A 20,166-nucleotide genomic window follows, 5' to 3' on the forward strand; every position below is an offset into this window, starting at 1 on the left:
GTTCTGCCATCTGCCACCACTGAGAACAGCCGAGCTCCATCCTCTTTGGAACCCCCGCTTCAGGAAGCTAAAGGCTGATATCAAATCCACCTCACTCTTCTCTTCGGCAGACTAAGGGGATGTCTACACTACGAAATTAGGTCGAATTTATAGAAGTCAATTTTTTAGAAAGCGATTTTATACAGTCGATTGTGTGTGTCCCCACTTAAAACCATTAAGACCATTAAGTCGGTGCAGTGCGTCCACAGTACCGAGGCTAGCATTGACTTAGAATCATAGAATCATAGAATATCAGGGTTGGAAGGGATCTCAGGAGGTCATCTAGTCCAACCCCCTGCTCAAAGCAGGACCAATCCCCAATTAAATCATCCCAGCCAGGGCTTTGTCGAGCCTGACCTTAAAAACTTCTAAGGAAGGAGATTCTACCACCTCCCTAGGTAACACATTCCAGTGTTTCACCGCCCTCTTGGTGAAAAAGTTTTTCCTAATATCCAACCTAAACCTCCCCCACTGCAACTTGAGACCATTACTCCTTGTCCTGTCCTCTTCTACCACTGAGAATAGTCTAGAACCATCCTCTCTGGAACCACCTCTCAGGTAGTTGAAAGCAGCTATCAAATCCCCCCTCATTCTTCTCTTCTGCAGACTAAACAATCCCAGTTCCCTCAGCCTCTCCTCATAAGTCATGTGTTCCAGACCCCTAATCATTTTTGTTGCCCTTCGTTGGACTCTCTCCAATTTATCCACATCCTTCTTGTAGTGTGGGGCCCAAAACTGGACACAGTACTCCAGATGAGGCCTCACCAATGTCGAACAGAGGGGAACGATCACGTCCCTCGATCTGCTCGCTATGCCCCTACTTATACATCCCAAAATGCCATTGGCAACAAGGGCACACTGTTGACTCATATCCAGCTTCTCGTCCACTGTCACCCCTAGGTCCTTTTCCGCAGAACTGCTGCCTAGCCATTTGGTCCCTAGTCTGTAGCTGTGCATTGGGTTCTTCCGTCCTAAGTGCAGGACCCTGCACTTATCCTTATTGAACCTCATCAGATTTCTTTTGGCCCAATCCTCCAATTTGTCTAGGGCCCTCTGTATCCTATCCCTTCCCTCCAGCGTATCTACCTCTCCTCCTAGTTTAGTATCATCCGCAAATTTGCTGAGAGTGCAATCCACACCATCCTCCAGATCATTTATGAAGATATTGAACAAAACCGGCCCCAGGACCGACCCCTGGGGCACTCCACTTGACACCGGCTGCCAACTAGACATGGAGCCACTGATCACTACCCGTTGAGCCCGACAATCTAGCCAACTTTCTACCCACCTTATAGTGCATTCATCCAGCCCATACTTCTTTAACTTGCTGACAAGAATACTGTGGGAGACAGTGTCAAAAGCTTTGCTAAAGTCAAGAAACAATACATCCACTGCTTTCCCTTCATCCACAGAACCAGTAATCTCATCATAGAAGGCAATTAGATTAGTCAGGCATGACCTTCCCTTGGTGAACCCATGCTGACTGTTCCTGTTCACTTTCCTCTCATGTAAATGCTTCAGGATTGATTCTTTGAGGACCTGCTCCATGATTTTTCCAGATTGAAGGTTGATATGAAGAGGATGGCTCTAGACTGTTCTCAATGGTAGCAGATGACAGAACGAGGAGTAATGGTCTCAAGTTGCAGTGGGGGAGGTTTAGATTGGATATTAGGAAAAACTTTTTCACTAGGAGGGTGGTGAAACACTGGAATGCGTTACCTAGGGAGGTGGTAGAATCTCCTTCCTTAGAGGTTTTTAAGGTCAGGCTTGACAAAGCCCTGGCTGGGATGATTTAACTGGGAATAGGTCCTGCTTCGAGCAGGGGGTTGGACTAGATGACCTTCAGGGGTCCCTTCCAACCCTGATATTCTATGATTCTATGATTCTATGATTAAAGCAATGGCAGACAATCGTTTTGGGCCTTTTTTCCTGGGTTACCCGTGCAGACGCCGTGCCACGGCAAGCATGGAGCCTGCTCAGCTCACCGTCACCGTACGTCTCTTGGGTGCTGGCAGACGCGGGACTGCACCGCTACACAGCGGCAGCTCATTGCCTTGTGGCAGCAGACGGTGCAGTACCACTGGTAGCCATCCTCGCCGTCTCCTGGGTGCTCTTGGCCAGCCTTGGTGAGGTCGCTCGGGGCACCTGGGCAGACATGGGTGCTCCTGGCAGATCTCGGTAAGGTCTGTCGGGGCACCTGCACATAAATGGGAGTGACTCGGGTCATTCTCTTCTTTAAGTTTTGTCTAATGGAGATTCAGTCCCACCAAGAATATTGGCAGAGGGATAGCTCAGTGGTTTGAGCATTGGCCTGCTAAACCCAGTGTTGGGAGTTCAATCCTTGAGGCGGGCCAGGCTGCTCTTCCAGCCAGCAGCACTGTCTGCTGCTAGCCTACCCCTTGCTTCCCCCCTCCGTCCGTGAAAGCAACGGCTGACGATGGTTTTACACCTTTTTCCGTGCGGGCGCCATGTTGCAGTCAGCATCGTCATCCACCCACTGCTTTGGCTGCCACTCTGCTTTCCTGCTCACGTCATACCACGGCAAGCCTGGGGCCCGCTCGGATCACCGCAGCACTTGTGACGGCTCTAACCACCACACGCACTATCCAGCGGTATGTGCAGAACCAGAACCTGCAAAAGCAGGCGAGGAGGCGACAGCAGTGCGGTGAGGAGAGTGACGAGGACGTGGACACAGACTTCTCTCAAAGTACGGGCCCTGGCAATTTGGCCATCCTGGTGGCAGTGGGGCAGGCTCATGCCGTGGAACGCTGATTCTGGGCCCAGGAAATAAGCACAGACTGGTGGGACTGCATAGTGTCGCAGGTCTGGGACGATTCCCAATGGCTGCAAAACTTTCATATGCATAGGGCCACTTTCATGGAACTTTATGATTTGCTTTCCCCTGCCCTGAAGCGCCAGAATACCAAGATGAGAGCAGCCCTCACAGTTCACAAGCGAGTGGCGATAGCCCTGTGGAAGCTTGCAACGCCAGACAGCTACCGGTCAGCTGAGAATCAATTTGGGGTGGGCAAATCTACTGTGGGGGGCTGCTGTGATCCAAGTAGCCAACACGATCACTGACCTGCTGCTATCAAGGGTAGTGACCCTGGGAAATGTGCAGGTCATAGTGGATGGCTTTGCTGCAATGGGGATACCCTAACTGTGGTGGGGCCGTAGACGGAACCCATATCCCTATCGTGGAACCGAAGCACCAAGCCGGCGAGTACATAAACCGCAAGGGGTACTTTTCGATAGTGCTGCAAGCTCTGGTGGATCACAAGGGACGTTTCACCAACATCAACGTGGGATGGCCGGGAAAGGTGCATGACGCTCGCATCTTCAGGAACTCTGGTCTGTTTCAAAAGCTGCAGGAAGGGACTTTATTCCCAGATCAGAAAATAACTGTTGGGGACGTTGAAATGCCTATAGTTATCCTTGGGGACCCAGCCTACCCCTTAATGCCATGGCTCATGGAGCCGTACACAGGCAGCCTGGACAGTAGTCAGGAGCTGTTCAACGACAGGCTGAGCAAGTGCAGAATGGTGGTAGAATGTGCATTTGGACGTTTAAAGGCACGCTGGCGCAGTTTACTGACTTGGTTAGACCTCAGCGAAACCAATATTCCCATCGTTATTACTGCTTGCTGTGTGCTCCACAATATCTGTGAGAGTAAGGGGGAGATGTTTATGGCGGGGTGGGAGGTTGAGGCAAATCGCCTGGCTGCTGGTTACGCGCAGCCAGACACCAGGGTGGTTAGAAGAGCACAGCAGGGCACGTTGCGCATCAGAGAAGCTTTCAAAACCAGTTTCATGACTGGCCAGGCTATGGTGTGACAGTTCTGTTTGTTTCTTGATGAAAACCCACGCCCCTTGGTTCACTCTACTTCCTTGTAAGCCAACCGCCTTCCCCTCCCCCCTTTGATCACCGCTTGCAGAGGCAATAAAGTCATTGTTGTTTCAAATCCATGCATTCTTTATTAATTTGTCACACAAATGGGGGGAGAACTGCCAAGGTAGCCCAAGAAGGGAGGAGGAGGAGGGGAGGAGGGAAGGACAAGGCCACACTGCACTCTAAAACTTATTGACTGCCAGCTTTCTGTTGCTTGGGAAGTCCTCTGGGGTGGAGTGGTTGGGTGCCCAGAGGCCCCCCCACTGCGTTCTTGAGCATCTGGGTGAGGAGGCTATGGAAGTTGGGGAGGAGGGCAGTTGGTTACACAGGGGCTGCAGTGGCTGTCTGTGCTCCTGCTGCCTTTCCTGCAGCTCCACCATACGCTGGAGCATACTGGTTTGATCCTCCAGCAGCCTCAGCATTGCATCCTGCCTTCTTTTGTCATGCTGACGCCACCTCTCGTCTCGCTCATCCCTCCTGTCCTCGCGTTCATTTTGTGCTTTCCTGAACTCTGACATTGTCTCCCTCCATGCATTCTGCTGGGCTCTTTCAGCATGGGAGGCCTGCATGAGCTCAGAGAACATTTCATCGCAAGTGCACTTTTTTCGGCTTCTAATCTTTGATAGCCTCTGGCATGGAGATGATACGTGGAGCGATGAAATATTTGCAGCTGCGGGTGGGAAAAAAGGGAGATTAGTCTTTAAAAAGAGACATTTTAGAGAACAATGGGTAGACTCTTTCACCGTGAACCAAGCTGCTAACATTACATAGCACGTGTGCTTTCTTTACAAGGTCGCATTTTGCCTCTTATATTGAGGGCCTGCCGGTATGATGTGAGAGATCACACACGCAGGGCCGGCAGGCAACAGAATTCGGCTTACAGGCAGACATGGTAAGCCACAGTCTTTTGGCTTCTTTAACCTTCCTAACATGTGGGAATGGTTTCAAACAGCAGCGCCCTCCTTTCCCATACCAAGCACCTCTTGGGTTGGCCCTTTAAAAGGAGGGGCTGCGGTTTTGGGGTTAACGTGCAGCACAAACCCAACTAACCACCACCCCATACACACACATCCAATTCTCTTGGATGATCACTTCACCCCTCCCCTCACCGCATGGCTAACAGCAGGGATGGTTTCTGTTCAGCCACAGGCAAACAGCCCAGCAGGAACGGGCTGAATGTCCCCTTAATAAAATTCCCCTATTTCAACCAGGTGACCATGGATGATATCACTCTCCTGAGGACAACACAAAGAGATAAAGAATGGATGTTGCTTGAATGCCAGCAAACACCGGGACCATACGCTGCCATGCTTTGTTATGCAATGATTCCAGACAACGTGCTGCTGGCCTGCCGTGGTAAAGTGTCCTGTCATGGAGGACGCAATAAGGCTGCCCTCCCCAGAAACCTTTGCAAAGGCGTTGGGAGTGCATCCAGAAGAGCTTCATGGAGATGTCCCTGGAGGATTTCCTCTCCATCCCCAGACACGTTAACAGACTTTTCCAGTAGCTGTACTGGCCTTGAATACATCCCAAGTCTTCAGGTAAATTAATCATTAAACATGCTTGCTTTTAAACCGTGTATTATATTTACGTAAGCAGAGCCAGGATGAGCTCCACCCTGACATCTGGTGGTGAGGTGCGGCAAGTTGTGGAAAAGAACTTCAGGGGCTGATCTCATTTGCATAGGCACACCCACCCCGCCTAGTATGAGGCCATAGCTGCCCAAATGGTCACTTTGGCTGCTATGGGATCCCCAGTGCCTCTGTCATTGGGGCAGGAAGAATAAATTGTTATTACCCTGGTTATGGGAATCAAGGACAGTGGAACTATACTTGGCCTTTTGTTATGATGTAGGGGCTCACCATCAACTAAGTAGCACTCGCTAGGCAAGGGTCATGGGTTCCAAAACTTTGTGAATGGAGAGAGGTTAGGAACAGGTATTAATACTTGGTGGTATAAGCCCCCTGGTGAGGGTCTTACATGTTAATTGTACTTCCTCCTCTCTGCACTGTGGAATATCAGAGCTAATTTTGATTCCCTTAGGAGTCTAGTTACAGGCTGCTGAGCTGAATTCCCTTTGGGCTAACGGTGCACCAGCCCTGAGGCTCCCCTCCTACAAGCTGAAATCACCAAAGAGCTGAACTTACACAGAGCTGAAATCACTGAGCGTTGTGTTAAGTAGTGGGGGAGCCTGAAGAGAGATGGTGGAGCAGTTTGCGGGACGGCGAGCGGAGCGGCTGGTGGAGCAGAGCAGTTTGCGGGACAGCGAGCAGAGTGGCTCATGGGGCGGCTGGCAGAGTGGTGCCCCATGGAGAGGTGGGGGCCATCAGATTTGGACCGCATAAAGGTGCCCCTTAACATCCCCCCCCCCCCATTCTCCACCCAGGTTGGGAGGTAAAACTCTGCAGATAAACTTTTGAACTCTGGGGCTGCCCTGACCAGGGACAGAGACTTTTGGGTCATTGGACTTTTGGGACTTTGGGTGATTTGGGGTTGCTGGACTCAAGAACCAAAGGGAAAAGGGTATGCCCCAATTTGCCTGGGGTGGGTTTTTTTGCTCACGGGTTGTGTTATGAATCCTGTTGGTGGTGTTTCCCCAACATAATGCCACATTGTTTCTCTCTGATATTAAAAAGCTTTTTTGCTACACTCAGACTATGTGCTTGGGAGAGGGGAAGTATTGCCTCTTGGAGGCGCCCAGCGGGGTTGGTATAGATTTGTCCCAGGTCACTGGGTGGGGGCTCGAGCCGGTTTGCATTGCGTTATTGGAAGGGAACCCCTAGATCCTGAACCCGGCCCTTGTTGCTGCCAACTCTGACAGGCAGAAGGGTTACATTTTCAAAGGTACACTCATCAGAGGTCCCTTCTCCGACTTCTAGGTCCGGGAGCCCGCCTCGGGTGGGTTGGGAGGGTACCAGATCCAGGGTGAGAAACAGTTCCTGGCTGTTGGGGAAAATGGTTTCTCCGCTTGCTTGCTGTGCGTCAACCTCCTCCTCATCATCATCTTCCTCGTCTCCAAAATCCGCATGCCTGTTGCATGAGAGCCCATTGAGGGAGTCCAAGCACAGGGCTGGGGTTGTGGTAGGGGCACCCCCTAGAATGGCATGCAGCTCATCATAGAAGCGGCATGTCTGGGGCTCTGACCCGGAGCGGCCATTTGCCTCTCTGGTTCTTTGGTAGGCTTGCCTGAGCTCCTTAACTTTCACGCGGCACTGCTTCGGGTCCCTGTGATGGCCTCTGTCCTTCATGCCCTTGGAGATTTTTTCAAATATTTTGGCATTTCGTCTTTTGGAACTGAGTTCTGATAGCACGGATTCGTCTCCCCATACAGTGATTAGATCCAGTATCTCCCATTCGGTCCATGCTGGAGTTCTTTTGCGATTCTGGGACTGCATGGTCACCTCTGCTGGTGAGATCTGCACTCACCTGCATCTCGCCACGCTGGCCAACCAGGAAATGAAATTCAAAAGTTCGCGGGGCTTTTCCTGTCTACCTGGCCAGTGCACCTGAGTTGAGAGTGCTGTCCAGAGCGGTCACAATGGAGCACTCTGGGATAGCTCCCGGAGGTCAATACCGTTGAATTGCATCCACACTACCCCAAATTGGATCCAGCAAGGTCGATTTCCACGCTAATCCACTCGTCGGGGAGGAGTACAGAAACCGGTTTTAAGAGCCCTTAAAGTCGGAAAAAATGGCTTCGTAGTGTGGATGGGTGCAGGGCTAAACCGATCGAACGCTGCTAAATCCGATCTAAACTTGTCGTGTTGACCAGAGCTAAATAACCCCAGTTCCTGCAGCCTCTCCTCGTAAATCATTTGCCCCAGCCCCCTGATCGTTTTCATTGCTCTCCGCTGGACTCTCTCCAGTTTGTCCACATCCCTTCTGTAGTGGGGGGACCAAAACGAGATGCAAAACTCCACATATGGCCTCACCAGTGCTGAATAGAGGGGAATAATCACTTCCCTCGATCTGCTGGCAATGTTCCTACTAATACAGCCCAAGATGCCGTTGGCCTTCTTGGCAACGAGGGCACCCTGCTGACTCATAGCCAGTGTGAGGTCCAGGTCCTTTTCTGCAGAACTACTGCTTAGCCAGTCAGTCCCCAGAAAAGAAACAAAGAAAGAAATAAAGACAGAAACAAGGAAAAAGAAAGAAAGACAGATGGGGAGGGGCTAAACTGGGTGGACAAAAAAGACATGAACCAAAAGTTGGGGAGAAACCACCAAGCTTGACGTAGACACAGGGTGTGCGTCATCCCCAGACCACTGTTCAAAACTCCCCCAGCCACAGTAAGGGAACCAAAACTGGCAGCAGCTGCAACACCAGCAGGGAGAGTGAGCCCAGCACCAAGTAAGGGCAGTGCGGTCCAGTGATTAGAGGGGGCGGATTGGGACCCAGGTCTCCTGGGTTCTATCCCCAGCTCTTGGAGAGGAATCAACTCTGGTGGGTCACAGCAGACGGGGCCAGAAGCCAGGACTCCGGGGTTCCCTCCCTGGTGGTGACAGGAGGAGTGTCGTGATCTGTGTGGGTCATTTATTTATTCAAACGGACCTTTTCAGGTGCCAGTTGCCGTCATCCCAACAACGCCTCCTTCCCAGCCCGGTTTAATCATCTTTGTGGCCCTACCCCAGAGCTCCTGTCAATTTGGGCAGCCCCAGGCGGTGAATCCCCACTATTGCTGAGACCTGGGGGGGTCAAGTCCACACCCACCCAACCGCATCTCACCCCGTGCCCATCCCTTGCAGAGATGGACCCCAGAAAAGCACCTAAATATCTCATCTCCGCCGCATCCTCACTGTCGCCTTTGCCCTGCTCATCTTGGGGGTCCTGACATGGGCTTACGTCGCTGGGATCCAGCTGGTGGCCGACCAGTATCGGATCATGGCCTTCGGCCTCTATGGAGTCTTCCTCGCCGCCCACCTGGTCATCCAGAGCTTCTTCGCCTCTCTGGAGCACCGGCGGATGAGGAGGGAGTCGTTGGCCTGTAGCTACACCAAGACGGTGGCGTTGACCATCTCGGCCTACCAAGAAGACCCCTCCTATCTCCGGCAGTGCCTGGAGTCGGTGCGGGCCACCCTGTACCCCCCAGAGAAGCTGCAGATCCTCATGGTGATCGACGGCAACAGCCCCGACGACCGCTACATGATGGACATGTTCCAGGAGGTCTTCGCCGGCGAGGACGTGGGCACCTACGTCTGGGAGAACAACTACCACCGGCTGCCCCCGCGGGAGGGCGAGGAGGGGGGCGGCGGCTCCCAGGGGGCAGGAGGGGAGGAGCCTGGGCCCTACACCGAGGTGGAGATGGTGGACCCGGGCCAGCTGGCGGTGCAGGAGTTGATCCGCTCCAGGCGATGCGTCTGCATCATGCAGCGATGGGGCGGGAAGCGGGAGGTGATGTACACGGCCTTCAGAGCGCTGGGCAACTCGGTGGACTATATCCAGGTAGGAGCAACCAGCTGGCTACCCTCCCCCCACCCCAGCCCCCAGCACAGCACAGCGCCCCCTACTGCCGTTCTGGGCATGAGGGCCTGCCCTGCCTGCCAGGGGAGAGGCCTGTCCCTGCCCCCTACAGCACAGCGCCCCCTAGCGCCGCCCTGGGGCATCGGGACAGTCCTGACGGCCAGGGGAGAGCCCCCCACCCCGCCCCCTGCAGCACAGCGCCCCCTAGCGCCGCCCTGGGGCATCGGGCCAGTCCTGCCCGCCAGGGGAGAGTCCCCACCCCGCCCCCTGCAGCACAGCGCCCCCTAGGGCCGCCCTGGGGCATCGGGACAGTCCTGACGGCCAGGGGAGAGTCCCCCACCCCGCCCCCTGCAGCACAGCGCCCCCTAGGGCCGCCCTGGGGCATCGGGCCAGTCCTGACTGTCAGGGGAGAGCCCCCCACCCTGCCCCCTACAGCACAGCGCCCCCTACAGCACAGCGCCCCCTAGGGCCGCCCTGGGGCATCGGGACAGTCCTGACTGTCAGGGGAGAGCCCCCCACCCTGCCCCCTACAGCACAGCGCCCCCTACAGCACAGCGCCCCCTAGGGCCGCCCTGGGGCATCGGGACAGTCCTGACGGCCAGGGGAGAGTCCCCACCCCGCCCCCTGCAGCACAGCGCCCCCTAGCACTGCCCTGGGGCATCGGGACAGTCCTGACTGCCAGGGGAGAGCCCCAGGCTCTGCTCCCTCAGCGCAGCGCCCCGTAGTGCCACCCTGGGGCATTGGGGCCAGCCCTGACTGCCAGGGGAGAGCCCTCCCACCCCGCTCTCCAGAGCAGAGTGCCCCCTAGTGCCACGCTGTGGCATCCTGGCTGGCATCTCTGTGCGCAGCTTGTGAATTTTACAGCCAGTCTCTCTGCTGGCACATGGGGTGATCGAGGGGCTACCACCGGGGCAGTGCTCGAGCTAACTGCCTGCTCCAGCCCCACGCTACTAAACAGTGCTGATCCTGCTCCAAAGGCTCCCTGCTCCTTCCAGTTAGCAGCGGGTCCTTTAAGACCCCAGCCCAGCGGCGTGCATCGATCTACCGCCGTCACTGTCCACGCTACAGCCTGGCTGCTGCCGGTGTAAGCGCCCCCCACCCTGACTTAACAACCCCAGCTCCACGGAGGCGCAGGGCTTATGTGGGTCTGGTTAGGGCGACACCGTCACCCTGCCTTCCTTACATCAGAGGGTGGCTGTCCTTCTTGTCAATTTCGCAGCTGGGGGGGCCCTGAAACTGACAAGAAAGGCTAGTAGGCTCCTGTGGTGAACCCGGTGCCCAGCTCACCATTCGGGTTTTCCTCCCCGGGTGGCTGTGGGGCTCCCGCTAGATCCCGGCGGCCGCCCAGGCTCCCCGCTCCCCACCCTTTCCGGGAGCCCCGCAGCGCAGAGGCCAGGGGGCCCGGCAGGGAGGCCGGGAAGCAGTGGAGCGCCGGGGAGAACCCGGGCTCCCCGCCCCATACACTGCACCTCTTAAGTGAGCGGTGGCCTGAAGTTTGCAGTGTAGAAATTCCCCCGTTTGTCCCTTCCCTGCCCTGGGTCACCAGCTCCAGGCCGAGCCCTGTGCCAGCAGCAGATGAGTTCGGTATTATTCACGCCGGTTACTCAGCGCCCAGGCTGGGCCAGGGCGGACAGATTAGAGGCGAGACGAGGCTAGTGACGGGGGGATCAGGGTCCCTCCCAGCCCACCCCTACTGCTCTGCACAGCTGGGCTCTGGAAGCGATTTACAGATGTCTGGCCAGGGCGGATTTCCGGGAAAGCAGGAACCTGGTGGAAAAATGATCATCCATCACTGCCTGGATTCCGGGGGGTTGGGGAATGGGCCTCAGATCTTTCCCCTCTACGGAGCGCCAGCTCCCATCCGGCCCTAAGTGCGGGACTGGCTGTCTTGGGGGGAGAGGAATAGGGCACAGGACCCTACCCCGCTAGGAGCCACCCCAAAGGGGCCACAACTCACTGTTGGGTGAGGGGTTCCTGTATAAACAGCCCCCATGCCCTACCCCAGAGGTAGCTGCATCTCAGAGCCAGGCGAGCCGTCTCCATGCATTCAAGGCTTTGGGGATTTCCCACAGGACCTGTGGGGAGCTGTGTGGCTGAGCCCGCTCCCCTGCTCTAATTAGCGCTTATCAGCCATGTCGCTGGTCAGTTTCCACCCCACCCAGTCTAGCTCACAGGCTCTGGGCCCTGGCACAGGGCTGGGGCAGCAGGGCAGGGAAGGGGCGGAGGGCACTGAGGGAATGGATAGAAGGGTGGAGGAGGTGATGGGGTGGGAGACGGGGAGACACCCAACTGAGCTCAGCCATGGGCGGGGGGGAGGGGGCTGAACGAGACACACCCACAGCCCCCCCAACATGCCCACACCCCTCCAACATACACCCATTGACACCCCCCCCATCGTGGGCCCCTTGCCCCATGCCTCACCTCCCTGAGCCAGCCAGTCCCCCGCCCTGGTGCTGGATGGGAGCCAGGATCCCAGACTGGTTCTGACCAGTAGGACCGGGGCTGAGACCCTAACAGCTCATGTCACTGAACGAGCGTCGGGTTGGAGGCTGGGGGCTGCGTTGGGTGCCAGCACCACCTGCTGGACAAAGGGGAAACGTCAGCCCCTGGGCGCTGCAGTGAAGGAGACAACAAAGTCAGCAATTGTCCAGTAATTGTGTGTGTGAGACACTTTTGCATTATTATGTCTGATTTTGTGCGTTTTTGAGTGACATGAAACTTGGGGGTACACAAGACAAGTCAGACTCCTTGTAAGGCCGTCTGGAAAGGCTGAGAGCCACTGTCGTAGGGCACAGCCAGGGAGCCCAGCCTGTGGGCCAGGACCCCCCACACTGGGCGCTGCACTAGCCTCCTGCCTCCCATCCCGCAGCCCCCTGCTAGCCCAGCCCTGGGCTCCCCCACAGCTCTGCCGGTGCCCCTCACTCCTGAACCGCAGCCCCTGCTAGCCCTGCCCTGGACTCCCACCTCTTCAGCTCTGCCAGTGACCCTTACTCCTCCCAACCCGCAGCTCCCAGCTAGTCCAGCCCTGGGCTCCCCCACCCCAACTCTGCCAGTGCCCCTCACTCCCAACCCGCAGCCCCCTGCAACCCAGCCCTGGGCTCCCTGAAGCTTTGTCAGTGCCCCTCAATCCCAACCCACAGCCCCCTGCTGTCCCAGCCCCCCATCCCTCCAGCTCCGTGATTCTCCCAGCTGCTCTCCGCAGCGAGGGAATAATAGTGACCCCCAGGCTGTGTGGGGCCTGTCTTTGATTAGAGCAACCTAGCAACCCCCTGACCTTTGCCTGCCAGGCGGGGCTGGTCAGTGCAGAAGGGGGCAGCTGGGGTAGGGAGGGGTCCCTGTATAACCAGCCCCCGCACCCCACCCAAGAGGTGTTTGCATCTCCACGCAGGGTGAAGTTTCCTTGTATAAACAGGCTCTGTGCCCCACCCCAGAGGTGGCTGCATCTCAGCACCGGGTGAGGGGTTCCTGTATAAACAGGGCCCACCACAAAGATGGTAGCTTTCACTCTGCAGGTGTGTATAGAGGGGTTCCGCATGCCAGAGGTGTGTGTGTATGTGTGTTTGTGTGAGAGAGAAAGAGAAAGCGAGAACAGAACAACACAGTCACAGGCAGGCAAACACAATGCCCCAGAGATACAACCATGGACACATGATCTATTTCAGACTCTCTCTCACACAGAGCAGAACTCGTTCCCTCCAGCAGGGGGTAGCACGCACACACGCACAAGACATGTCACACCCAGTAGGGGGCAGCAGACACACACACACACACATTCAGATGTGTGGTGGCTTATCGGGAACACACAGAGGGGAGAGATTGGTGCGAATCCCTTATACCAAGGGGGGCTGGGAGACAGGACTCCTGGGTTCCATACCCAGCTCTGGGAGGGGAGGAGAGTGGGGTCCAGTGGTTAGAGCAGGGGAGGGGAAGCCATACCCAGCTCTGGGAGTGGGGAGGAATCCAGGATTTCGCGCGAGGGCGGTTGACGAGAAACCAAGGCATTAAATGTCCTTGCACGACCCCGGCGTCCATGTGCCGGCAGCATAAATTCTGTGACGCCAACATCCCCGGCCCCGCTCCGGGCAGGGGGGAGGGTGGGTTTCTGGCCAGGAGGCAGCTACTAAGTGGGGGGCGTGTCGCGGTGGGGGATATGACGAGAGACAGAGAAATGACAGCCCAGATCTCCCCCGCTCAGAGCAGGACCAATCCCCAATTTTTGCCCCAGATCCCTAAATGGCCCCCTCAAGGATTGAACTCACAACCCTCCGTTTAGCAGGCCAATGCTCAAATCACTGAGCTATCCCTCCCCTACTAACCCCCCACCCTGCCCAGCGCCCCCTACTGACCCTGCTCCCTGCCCCCAGGCGGCCCCTAGGCCTTAGTCTCCCATCCAGGTGGTGACCTGCTCCCCCCCTGCGCTGAGCGCCCCCTGGCCCGGGGGGGGGGGAGGGAAGGTGAGCTCCGGGCATCCCGGGATCCTGCCATCCGATTGGCTACCAGTCAACCCAGGGGGGATTTCCCCATTGTCTGGGGAGCGAGGGGGCGGGGCAGGGGAGGGGAGGGGCTTCCTAAACATCCCCCGCTAGACGCTGCCGGGACGTCCCAGCCCACCCTGGCCCCTCTGCCCTGTCCCCTAGCTCCACCCCCTGCCCCCCTCCAGCTGGCCCTTCTCCTCTCTCCCCCTGCCCCCCCGCCCAGCTGGCCCTTCTCCCCTCTCCCCCCGCCCCCAGCCTGTCCCCCGCCCCCATCCCCTTGCCCCCCGCCTGGCCCCCGTACAACCCGCCCCCAGCCCACCCCCCGTCCCTCAGCCCAGCCTGTCCCCCCCGCCCCCAGCCTGTCCCCTGTCCCCCTCCCGCCCCCTAGCCTGTCCCCTGTTCTCCCAGCCCCTCAGCCCCATCCACCTTTCCATCCCCATCCACCTCTCCAGCCCTAGATACCCTTCCAGCTACCCCACCCCTCCCTCCGCCCATCCCGGCCTCCCCACCCACCTAGCCCTCCAGCCATCCCCCGCCAGAGACATCTCGGTCCCTCCCTCCTTCCCTCCCCACACACCCTCTCTATCTATCTATCTCCACACCTCCCCTCTATCTATCTATCTATCCACACCCCCTCCCCATCTATCCCCACACCCCCCTCTATTTATCTCCCTCTATCTAACCCCACACCCCCCTCTGTCTATCCCCACCCCCCGTCTATTGATCTATCCCCACACACCCCTCTATCTATCCCCCCTCTATCTATCCCCATCTACCCCCCATCTATCTATCCCTACACACCCCCATTTATCTATCCCCCCACACCCTCTATCTCTCTATCCCCACACACCCCCTCTATCTATCCCCACACCCTCCCCCATCTATCCATCCCCACACACCCCCTCTATCTATCCCCCCACACCCTCTATCTATCTATCCCCATACACCCCCTCTATCTATCATCAATCCCCCCACACCCCCTCTATCTATCTATCAATCCTCACACACCCCCTCTATCTATCCCCCCTCTATCTATCCATCCCCATTTACCCCTCTATCTATCCCCACACCCCCTCTATCTATCTATCAATCCTCACACACTCCCTCTATCTATCTCCAGACACACCCTGTGCCCCCAGACTCACCCTGCTTGTGCCAGCTGCCACCGGTTATGCTCCCCCCCAGCTCCCCCTGCGATCGAGGGGTCCTGCTGGGGTACAAAGAGCCCCGGTCCCAACTACCCTGAGGATCCCCCAGGGCAGCAGAAGGTGGATCCCCGCCCCCCGGGCCCTCCTGCCCCGGGACAGAGGGGGACGGGACTGGGTCCCCGCGGCCCACCCCTCCGTCGGCCTCTTTGCTGGGGCTGCCAGTGAAGGGTCTGGACGGGGCCGGGAGGGGGCTGAGACGCAGCAAACTCCATTCACCCCCAGGGCCATCGAACTGCTGAGCCAAAGGGGCCCGGAGCCCCCCAGCCAGCCCCCTGCCCCGGCCCCGGATCGGAGCCAGCGCCCCCTAGCGGGGAAAGGCCCCATTTCCCCCGCCGCAGCCAGCCAGTCCCCGCCCTGGGGCCGGATCGGAGCTGGGGAGGGGGGGGGAATTCCCTGCCATTGTTCGCTCCCTCCCCCTCCCCGCAGCTAAGCCCTGGCGCCGCCCCCCCCGCTCCCCCCGCCCCTTCCCAGCGCTCCCCGCTGCAGCAGCCAGGGGGGCGGGAGATGGAATTTTTTGCCTTGGCTTCCAGCCAAAGGCAGAGGCTGCCGGGTGCGGCGGGGGTGGGGGGTGAGCCCAGGGCTGCGGGTGGGGAGTGAGGGGCACCGGCAGCGGTGGGGTGGGAGGGGGCAGGGCTGGGCTAGCAGGGGGCTGCGGGTGGGGAGTGAGGGGCACCGGCAGCGGTGGGGTGGGAGGGGGCAGGGCTGGGCTAGCAGGGGGCTGCGGGTGGGGAGTGAGGGGCACCGGCAGCGGTGGGGTGGGAAGGGGCAGGGCTGGGCTAGCAGGGGGCTGCGGGTGGGGAGTGAGGGGCACCGGCAGCGGTGGGGTGGGAAGGGGCAGGGCTGGGCTAGCAGGGGGCTGCGGGTCGGGAGTGAGGGGCACCAGGTTTGGGGGTTCCCTCACTCTACCCGGGTACCTGAACTCAGCCCCCCATCCTTGGGATGTTTGGTCTAGCACCTCCCACTTTCTCTCTCATGCTCCCCTCATCCTGGGTTCTGGTCCCTAGAGATTAATTCAACCCCACTCCCCAAGCCAGCCACTCCCCAACCCTGTCCTGGGTCAGAGCTGGTGCCTCTTTATCTTCCAACCCTTCCCATCTTGGGCCTCATCACCCCCTCCTTTTGCTCGATCCCTCCCTTCTGACCCCATTATAAACAGTCCTCATGCCCCTCCACGGAGGGGGGGGGGCTGTATCTCAGCACTGGACGAGGGGGTCCCTCTATAAACAGTGACGGTGCCCCACCCCAGAGACAGCTGCCTCTCCCTGCTGGGTGAGGGATTTGTGTGTGTCCATTCTGCAAAGCCCTTGGGGGCATCAGGTGCTAGAAAGAGGTTTCTCTTTTTTGGGGGGATGTAATACCGACCCCGACAGGGGAACACAGAGACCCGAGACCTGAAAATGTCCCCGCAACAGCCCTCAACACACACACACCAACACACACCCCGACAGCCCTCAACACACACACACACCAACACACACCCTGACAGCCCTCAACACACACACACACCAACACACACCCTGACAGCCTTCAACACACACACGCCCTCACACACACACACCAACACACATCCTGACAGCCCTCAACACACATACACACACCCCCCAACAGCCCTCACACACACACACACCAACACACACCCTGACAGCCCTCAACACACACACACCAACACACACCCCAACAGCCCTCACACACACACACACCAACACACACCCTGACAGCCCTCAACACACACACACCCCGACAGCCTTCAACACACACACGCCCTCAACACACACACACACCAACACACACCCTGACAGCCCTCAACACACACACACACACCGACAGCCTTCAACACACACACGCCCTCAACACACACACACACCAACACACACCCTGACAGCCCTCAACACACACACACCCCGACAGCCTTCAACACACACACGCCCTCAACACACACACACACCAACACACACCCTGACAGCCCTCAACACACACACACACACCGACAGCCTTCAACACACACATGCCCTCAACACACACACACCCCAACACACACCCTGACAGCCCTCAACACACACACACACACCGACAGCCCTCAACACACACACGCCCTCAACACACACACACACACCCCAACAGCCCTCACACACACACACCAACACACATCCTGTCAGCCCTCAACACACATACACCCCGACAGCCTTCAACACACACACGCCCTCAACACACACACACACCAACACACACCCTGACAGCCCTCAACACACACACCCCCCGACAGCCTTCAACACACACACGCCCTCAACACACACACACACCGACAGCCTTCAACACACACACGCCCTCAACACACACACACACACCCCTTGACAGTGCCTTTCCCCTCCCCACCTGTAGTCATGCTGGCCCAGTGCGTCTGACCTGAGCCCCGGAAACACATGTCCCCCTAAGAATGCCTCACCCAGGGCTGGGCTAGCAGGGGGCTGCGAGAGGGGGTGAGGGGCACCCGCTGGCAGAGCTGTGAAGGGAAGTCCAGGACTGGGACAACAGTGATTGCTCGTTATCGTTCTATCTCCTGTTAATTAATTCTACCCCCGATTAGCATCTGATAATCCCATTTATGCTACATTATTTTCTTCTCTCTCTGCAGCGGGATGAAGCCCTGAGGTCAGGGAAGCAATTCCCGTCCCCGTCGTACCAGTGTGAACACGCAGGGACTCAGGCCCAGGGCCTATAGCAGGCCGGGGGAGACCTGAGACCAGAAACACCCCTGAGATTAAACTACAGTTCTATGTAGCTGGAATTGGCTGGCTCTGGGGGGCAGGGAATGGGGCACAGGGCCTTTTCCTTCTGGGGGCGGGGGGGTGCCAGCTCCAGGCCAGGGACTGGCTGGCTCTGGGGGGCAGGGAATGAGGCACGGGGCTTGTCCCCTGTGGGGGGCACCGGCTCTGATCCAGCTCCAGGCAGGGGACTGGCTGGTGTAGGTGGCCTGCGGGATGGGCATCGACTCAGGGAATCCTGAATTCCAGGGCGGGGAATCTGTTGCTTTTTGCTTCCGGGGCCCAGAATCCTTGGCTCTCTCCCAGCGCCCCCCCCCCAGCCGATGATGTCACCAGCACCCCCAAAGAGCATCTCCCAGCATGCTGCTCTGCGGGCGCTCTCCTTGGCTGGGTGATGCAGATGGGGCTCGGGTCCCGGCAGGTGAGTTGAAGGTGGGGGTTGTGGGGGTCTGGTGCGTGGCTGAAGGGGGGGGGGGTAGCAGGGATCGCACTCCCCCCAGCCAGCCAGCCAGCCAGCACCAGGGAAGGACAGAGACGCAGCTGGAGATTGTCTCTCCCTGTGGCTCAACAGCCACTTCGGGGTCTGCAGCTGACACCCCCCCTCTCCCCATACACCCCGTCCGTCTGTCTGTCCATCTATCCCCATACACCAAATCCCTCTACCCATCCTTCCATGTGTCTGTCCCAGACACCCATCATCTATCAATCTATCTATCCCCAGACACCCCCATCTATCTATCTATCTATCTATCTATCTATCTATCTATCTATCTATCTATCTATCTATCTATCTATCTGTCTATCTATCTCTGTGTGTATCGTTCTCTCCATCTCTCTCTGTCCCTGTCTCTCTCCACGTCTCTCCCTCCATCCTTCCTTCTGTGTATTTCTGTCTGTCCATCCACACCCGGAGCTCTCTCTCCATCCCTCCCCCTGGATAGTCCGGTCTCTACCCATCCATCCCCGGACAGAGGATCTATCCCCCCCCACACACACCCCATCTCTCCACCCCCCATCTCCCCCTGCAGCTCCGGAGCGCCCCCCCCCAGCTCCCTCCCTCCTTCTCTCTCCATTTCTGCATCTTTCGCTCTTTCTCCAGGCTCCGACCAGCAACCTGCCACATTCCCCCGCTCCCCCCCCCAGCACTCCCCCCCCGCCAGGCTCCCCAGCCCAGCCCAGCCCGCCAGTGGGGGGGGGGACGGAGACGCAGCGTCTCCTGTCTTTTCCTCTCCTGTTGCGGGGGGGGGGAGGCGCAGACACAGCCGGGAGAGGGGGATCGGGGCTCAGGGGGCCCCTCCCCCCAGGTGCAGCCTGCAGCGCCCCCCCACCGCCGGCTTCCCCCAGCCGGGCCCCTCGGAGGCGCCGCGGCCGTGGGGGAGCCGGGCGCAGCGGCGGTGGCGGAGCTGGTCAAGTTCGCGCAGAGGAGCCGGCGGATGGTGGGGCGGGTTGGATGTGGGGAGATCCCAGCCCCCCAGCACAGCCGGAGCGGACGCGGTGAGGGGGGGGGAGACAGACAAACGGACCGACGGCAGCCTCCCCCCTCCCTGGCTTCTTTGTTCATCTCCATGGGGTGGGGAGGGGGGCGCCCCCAGGCGCGCACCGCGTCCCCCCCCCCATGTACGCGGCGCGGCGCAACCGGCGCTAGGAGCAGGTAGGTGGATGAGGTTTGTAAGGGGGGGGGCTTGGTTCGGTGGAGGAAGGGGGCCAGAGGACCCCCCCCCAGATTGGCACTGCGCTGTGTGGCCGGGGATATGGGGGTCTCTCCAATCTCGGGGTGGAGGGGTGATCCATCGGAGACCCCCCCCCGATTGGTCCTGAGCTGTGGGGTTATGGGGGTTTCTCTGAATTTTGGGGGAAGAGAATATCCCCCAGATGGGCACCAGGCAGCTCTGACCATGGGGATCCAGAGGGGACCCCTCAGATTGGCACTGAGCTGCGTGGGGAGTTATGGGGGGTCTCTCTGATCATGGGGGAGGGGTTGGTGGAGGGAGATTCCCGCAGAATTGCACTGAGGTGCATAAAGAGGATATCAGGGTCTCTATAAATTGTGGGGTCGATGGAGGGAGACCCCCCAGATTGGCACTGAGCTGGGGGGGGAAAAGCTTTGGGGTCTCTGATTTTGCGGGGCTGGGTTTGGCGGGGGGATCCGGAAAGGGAGACACTGAACTGGGGGGAGAGTTTTAAGGAGGGGGGGGTCTATCTCTGATGCTGAGGGATCTCTTTTTGAGGGGGGAGAAATGGCGGGCAGATCCCTATTGCTTCTGTGCCAGGGCTGATCCACCCCAGATGGGGAGGGACACCAAGGCCAGATGAAGGTGGAGAGTGGGGGGGGAT

The 20,166-nt window shown here is 58.3% G+C and overlaps 1 protein-coding gene and 1 long non-coding RNA gene across 4 annotated transcripts; one reads left to right on the forward strand and one right to left on the reverse strand.

Moving 5' to 3' along the window:
- Window positions 1–4,000: 4,000 nt before the first annotated feature.
- Window positions 4,001–15,393, reverse strand: LOC144929858 (uncharacterized). 3 transcript variants are annotated; one of them, XR_013634984.1, is made up of 4 exons: window positions 15,008–15,393; window positions 11,809–11,965; window positions 10,857–11,154; window positions 4,001–4,597 (listed from the first exon to the last, which is right to left on the reverse strand). It is a non-coding gene; the product is annotated as an uncharacterized LOC144929858 (long non-coding RNA). The 3 variants fall into 3 exon arrangements; XR_013634982.1 differs by having other exon boundaries at window positions 11,809–12,000; XR_013634983.1 differs by lacking the exon at window positions 15,008–15,393 and adding an exon at window positions 13,324–13,668 and having other exon boundaries at window positions 11,809–12,000.
- Window positions 8,788–10,475, forward strand: LOC144929886 (hyaluronan synthase 1-like). The gene is made up of 2 exons (XM_078850568.1): window positions 8,788–9,369; window positions 10,383–10,475. The coding sequence occupies exons 1-2, from the start codon at window positions 8,809–8,811 to the stop codon at window positions 10,473–10,475; spliced, it is 654 nt and encodes a 217-aa protein (XP_078706694.1). The 5' UTR covers window positions 8,788–8,808.
- Window positions 15,394–20,166: the final 4,773 nt, after the last annotated feature.

This window comes from Lepidochelys kempii, chromosome 24 (genome assembly GCF_965140285.1).
Source record: "Lepidochelys kempii isolate rLepKem1 chromosome 24, rLepKem1.hap1, whole genome shotgun sequence".
Lineage (NCBI taxonomy): Eukaryota > Metazoa > Chordata > Testudines > Cheloniidae > Lepidochelys > Lepidochelys kempii.

What these genes read in the sequence shown, in the direction of transcription:
- LOC144929886 (XM_078850568.1), top strand. Translation starts at nt 8,809, where the DNA reads ATGGCCTTCGGCCTCTATGGAGTCTTCCTCGCCGCCCACCTGGTCATC. An exon ending in ACTCGGTGGACTATATCCAG is followed by an intron (nt 9,370 to 10,382) that starts GTAGGAGCAACC and finishes TGCTCCTTCCAG; the next exon opens with TTAGCAGCGGGTCCTTTAAG.